The 5,519-nt window shown below is 56.6% G+C and overlaps 1 protein-coding gene across 3 annotated transcripts in view; it reads right to left on the reverse strand.

The window, feature by feature from the left end:
• Nucleotides 1-11: 11 nt before the first annotated feature.
• The window catches only part of CDK20 (cyclin-dependent kinase 20), a 6,659-nt gene continuing 1,151 nt past the window's right edge, over nt 12-5,519 (reverse strand). The window contains exons 2-7 of one of the 3 annotated variants that reach the window (XM_008591508.1): nt 5,320-5,433; nt 4,075-4,263; nt 3,707-3,828; nt 3,503-3,565; nt 2,018-2,141; nt 12-1,577 (exon numbers count right to left, since the gene is read on the reverse strand). In XM_008591508.1, the coding sequence (XP_008589730.1) occupies nt 1,413-1,577; nt 2,018-2,141; nt 3,503-3,565; nt 3,707-3,828; nt 4,075-4,263; nt 5,320-5,433 (777 nt within the window). In that variant the 3' untranslated portion in view covers nt 12-1,412. Of the gene's footprint in view, nt 1,578-2,000; nt 2,142-3,502; nt 3,566-3,706; nt 3,829-4,074; nt 4,264-4,324; nt 4,740-5,319; nt 5,434-5,519 lie in introns of those variants that run through there. The other 2 variants (XM_008591507.1, XM_008591509.1) reach the window with 2 other exon arrangements.

Consider the following 5,519-nt stretch of genomic DNA (forward strand, 5'->3'; position numbering starts at 1 on the left):
AGGCGGAGGGGCAGGGGGAAGATAATAAACAAGAAAATGGAGTAAAATATACAGTATGTCAGATAACAACTGGTGCTGTTGAAAAGAGAAAGCAAGAGACAGGCATGAGGAATGCTGGAGAAAGGCTGCAGATTTGAAGAGTGGTGAGGGAAGGCCACCTGACGGGGTACATTTGAGCAATGACCTGCAAGAGGTGAGCAGGCACCAGGATACCTGGAGAAGAGCGCTCCACCCCAGAGAGTGTCCCAGTGTGTTCCAGGACATGGACGAGGCTGTGGGGCTGGAGAGGAATGGGCAAGGGGGACACCAGCAGGCAGGGTCAAGAAGTGATGGTGCCCAAGGACACCATTCCTGTGGGCCATCGGAAGGGCCTTGGCTTTTCCTGAGTTAGAGGGAGCCGCAAGGCCCTGGCAGAGGAGCGTTGTGACCAGCTTTGCTGGGACAAGGCCACTGCCTGCCAGGTGGAGAGGAGATCAATTGGAGGAGGAGGGACGCAGGTGCTGGGGGCGATCTGGGGGAGAAGTGGTCAGACGGCTGGGTGCACTGTGCAGGCAGAGCCCACAGGAGCTGCTGACTGAGACTGACGGGAGCTGAGTGGGGACTGAGAGGACATGCGTGGTGCCGAGTGTGGCTGGGAATGGTGGCCATCAGGCTGGAGGGACAGGTATGCCTGAGAGAGGCCCTGACACCATCAGCCTGTGGCTCCTGCCATCCTCACTGCCCTTCCCTGCCTCCAGCCACACCAACCTTCCCGGGCCTCCTCTCCAGGCCATTGCTCACCATTTCTCTCTTCGGTGCACACCTCCTCAAACACCTCTTCATGCTTAAACCCGCCTTTCCTCCTGGAAGCCTTGCTAGACCCCACAGTTGGCCCCGCCATCCCTCTCGGGCTCCCACAGATAAGGGGCAGGCCCTCTTGTGACTCTCTGGGCCTGAAGCTGCCTCGACACGGGGGAGAGGCAGGTCTGCTCCTCTGTCTATTCTAGGGCCCAGGACAATGCCCAGCACATGCCAGATGCTCAATAAATATTTGGTGCAGGAATAAAGGAGCATGTCCCCTACAACTCTCTTGCTGTATCTGCCACATGGTCTGAGACAGACCAGGACCCACCCACCTGGACCTGTGCTCTCCTGAGAGATGGGCATGCCCCTCTAACAGGTCGCCCCTGCTCTCCTGCAGCCTTTTGGGGAACGCTGGGATGTCCAGTGGAGTCTGCTCATGAGAGGCACACCTGCTCTGAGGCCCCTGGGGGTTCTGGGTACAGTGCAGGTGTCCGGGATGCCTGGTTCTCATCCCCACCCATCAGAGGATCTGAGGGTTGCTGACATGATGGGGGTCACACAGCTATCAAGTACAGAGTACTGGGGCAATGGCGGGGATGAGAAAAGCTGAAGAAGCAGAGACCATGGCCTTACTCTACCTGGGAGGCTGGGATGCGCTGGCGAGGAGGGTAGAGGAGGAACTGGCCCAGCAGGTCCAAGGCCTGAGCAGAGGCGTCGGGCAGCACCTCTTCCAGGGGCACCGGTGCCCTGTCCTTAAAGGAGATCTTGTTGTAGTCGGGCAGCTCAGTGATCTCCTGGGCCACGGAAGAGGAGGGGGGAACATGAGAGCAGGCAGCACCCTTGCCACTCCCCTAGAGGCCAGCTCCTGTCCCTAACACAAGCTCACTCACAGCTCCCATCCATGTGTCCCCATTATCACTCATTCAGTCATCCCTCTTCCATTCCTTCCTCCAACCCCTCACCCTCTGAGATACCAGCTTGGTACCCAGCTTGCTGAGACGCCAAGCCATGCGTGTGCTGGGGTGGGAAGGGGCAGAGGACAGGACCTGGCCCTCCCACCTCCAGCATGGCAGGAAAGAGGAACTCCCAAACTGGGCGAGGACAGTGGTCCCTGTCGGTCAACAGGGGTCGGGGCCATGAGAGAAAAGGTGCGGGGTGGGGGGAAGCAGCCACTTGTTGACGGGCAATGGAGTAAACCTGCCCCACACCCTCCCTACCAAGGGCCCCTGCAAACCGGCCAGACTTGAGGGCTGGGGGTGCCCAAGATGCGATGCACACAGCAAAGCTGTTCGATGTCATTTTCACCCGGGAAGAGGGGGGACCCATTCAACAGCTCCCCCATGATGCAGCCCACAGCCCTGTGGACACAGAACCCCGAGCAGCTCAGAGATCACCCACCATGGGACAAACACCTACTCTCATCAGCTCCAAACCTCACACCAGGGGCAAGACCCCTGCACACCAGCCCAAAGTCTTCATGTCTAGGGGTACAGACCCCCAAAGACCTCAACCCTAGAACCCAGAGCAAAGCCCCAACAGTTAGTTGCAACACTGCTCAGAGCCTCACACTCCAGGATGCACAGCTCCCCCTGCACTTTCTGGGGCAGGCCAGTAAAATGGCCCCGGGAGAGGATATTGATTAAAAGGTTATTAATAAGATAGAATTAAAACACGTAAATTTTACAGGACCAAAGTCCTTAGTTTAGGAGGCCAAAGCCTACAGCTATGGGGCCAAAGCCCAAACCTTTAGGATTTAGAATGTAGGACCAGAGAATTTACACAAAACTAAAGCCTTTAATGTGTATAACAGCACTGAGGCAGAACAGGGATTGTTCTGAAGGCAATTGCCCTTAGTCCAGCAGAAGTTAATGATGGGAAAGTATATAGGTTAAAATTTTCAAGGATGTTCTGGTAGACTAGTTAGTACAAGGGGGACGTTCCATCTCCTGCCCTACGCAGTTTCTTTAAAGTTAGGCACTCTGATAAATATCTTATTGTTTCTTTTTGTACATTACATAGCTTAGATTTATGACTCCTTTTGATAGTATACTGTTTAAACTATTTTTGAGCTGTACACGCTTGGGTGAAGATTGTCACAGAGCCAGTTCTTTTATGTTCTTACTATGACTGATTAACCATCTGTTTTCCTTCTGTAACTTCCTTGTCTTTACAATAAAAGCTGAAGCAAAACCGGCTTGGGGCTGCGCCTTGCTTCCTCTTCCTGGAAGGAGTTTGTCTCTCCCTTCGGGCTTCTCATTGCTCTTCATACTTGGGCTCTGAGTAATCTTTGCATCTCCACCACACAGTGAACTGTGACAGGCACCCAAATCTCAGAACCTCCGGTGCTACAAACCATCCTCTTCCCCAAAAGGCTCGGTGCCTTCACAGCCAGGGACACAGGCCTCTGACCAGCTCAGATATGACATTCGTCTCAGACACTCCCCACCTCGAGCCTCAGACCACCTCCTCACCCACAGCAAAAACGTCATGGTGAGGAACACTGACCCCAAACTGCTCGGAATACCCAAACCAGGGAAGACACCCCCAAGGCAGCCTAGAGCTCAGACCAAGGAAAAGACCACCAAACAGCTTAGAGCCCCAAAGCCTCACAGAAATCCACGACGACATCATCCCTTGCCTGCCCACAGGAAACTCACCACAGGTCGACGCCCTGGTCATACTGGCGGGCANATCCCTTGCCTGCCCACAGGAAACTCACCACAGGTCGACGCCCTGGTCATACTGGCGGGCACCATACAGGAGCTCGGGGGCTCGGTACCACCTGTGAGGAAGACGGCTGGTGGTCACAGCCAGGCCACTGCTCTAATAGGATGCTGCTCCAGAAGGTCACCCCAGCTCCATCCTCCGAAGGCCCAGAAGCACCTCATCCCCAGAAAGAGGGCTGGAGAGAATCTGGCCCTACCTGGTGGCCACCTGGTGTGTGTAGAGGCGGCTGCCGTCTGAGGAGAAGACCCGGGCCAGGCCAAAATCTGCTATCTTGAGCTGGCCTGAGGCGCTGATGAGCAGGTTGGCAGGTTTCAGGTCCTGGGGGGACCAAAGGAGGCATCAGTTGCCCGAATCCCCCCCAGAACCATGGGACAGGGAGCTTGGCAGGCTGACCACCCAGGTCAGTCCCAGCCCCACCTCCTCCAGGGCCACGCACCTGGTCTGCTTACCTAAAGGTCCTGACCACCTCTGTCCCCCTCTGACCACACCGTCCTCAAGGGCTAACCCTACCTCCAGACTGAATCAGCCCCCCAGGCCCCACCCCTGGCCCACTGTGGGACTGACCCGATGCACAATATTGCTGGCATGGCAGAAGGCGACGCCCTTCAGCAGCATCTGCAGGTAGCTCTTGACCTGTGCCTGGGCCAGTGGCCTCTCAGCATGGCGCACCACCTCAGCCAGATCTGACAGCATAAACTCGAAGGCCAGCACGAAGCCTGCGCCATGTGGGAACACAGCCTTCAGCTGTACCACCTGTGGGTGGGGCAGCCCATCAGTCCCCAGACTCCCAACGCCAGACCCTCTATGCAACCACCTGAGACCTCCAGACCATGTGTAACAAAGGACCAGGCAGGGAACATGACATGGGACCTGAGCTCAGAATCAGGGAGCTCAGTGCTCACGGTGCTCTGCTCTCCCAAGACAAGGCAGGTCCCACTCTAAGTCTCCACTAACACTTGGGGAAAAGGTCTAAAGAAGGTCACTCAGTGGCAGCATCTGGTCCCCCAGCACAGCCTGCTCACCTGAAAATCAATGGACACGCACACACATACATGAACACGGACCTCCTGTTTCCTCTAGAGCCATTAAATCCCAGCACAAAGGGAAGGGCACCAGGAACCACACCTTCTCAGGCGCTAGGACAGCTGGAGACACATCACACACACTGAGGCCACCAGTGTCAGAGGTGTCAGGGCTGCACAGCACCCTGTGACACTATCTGTCACAGCACGAACCACACAAGGTGGGCCCTGCTGCCTCTGTCTATTTCCCTTGGCACACAAGTTCTCAGGAGCTGGGCTGGGCCAGTTCCTCTCTCTGTCACCAGTGCCCAGCACAGGGTAAAACCTAGAGGAGGCCCCAAGGGAAGAATGTCTGGACTCCGCAGTCACACCTGGGCCAGTGCCTCCCCTGACCAGTGATGGCCCATGACCTGCTGATCCCGCTTTCTCCCCTCCAGTGAGAAACAGCGCCTGGAACCTTCCTTGCAGAGCAGCGAAGAGAACTCAGCCCGCAAATGTACACAGAACATTGAACAGCCTGCAGAACGTGAGGGGCTCTCCAGGTGCTAGTTATCATCACTAGAAACCGCTAAATGCTTTGAAAAGAATAAGCTGGTGAATGAATGGATGACGAGTACGTGAAGAAATAAGTGGGCAACTGAGCGATGGAACGAGTGAGGACTGAGGTAATGAGGGGAACGAGGGTGGGCAGGTGGACGGCAGTGACGGGCGGATGAATGAGCACGGGGGAGTGAAGGCGCCGGAACGCGCTGCCTCGGAACGTCCCCACGCCGCCGGCCCCACTCACGTACTGACTGTCCTCGACCTCCTGAAGAGCCTTGATCTCCCGCAGGGCCTGCTTGGGAATGCCGTCCTCCAGCCGCCGCAGGGCCACCTTCTTGAGGGCAACGATCTCGCCAGTCTGCGCAGGAAAGAAGGAGACACGGCCACCCACCCCGGCTGGGAGAAGGGCGGGAAGAGGGGGCGCGGCCCCGCCTGCTGTACGGC

Source organism: Galeopterus variegatus, unplaced genomic scaffold (genome assembly GCF_000696425.1).
Source record: "Galeopterus variegatus unplaced genomic scaffold, G_variegatus-3.0.2 Scaffold6976, whole genome shotgun sequence".
Lineage (NCBI taxonomy): Eukaryota > Metazoa > Chordata > Mammalia > Dermoptera > Cynocephalidae > Galeopterus > Galeopterus variegatus.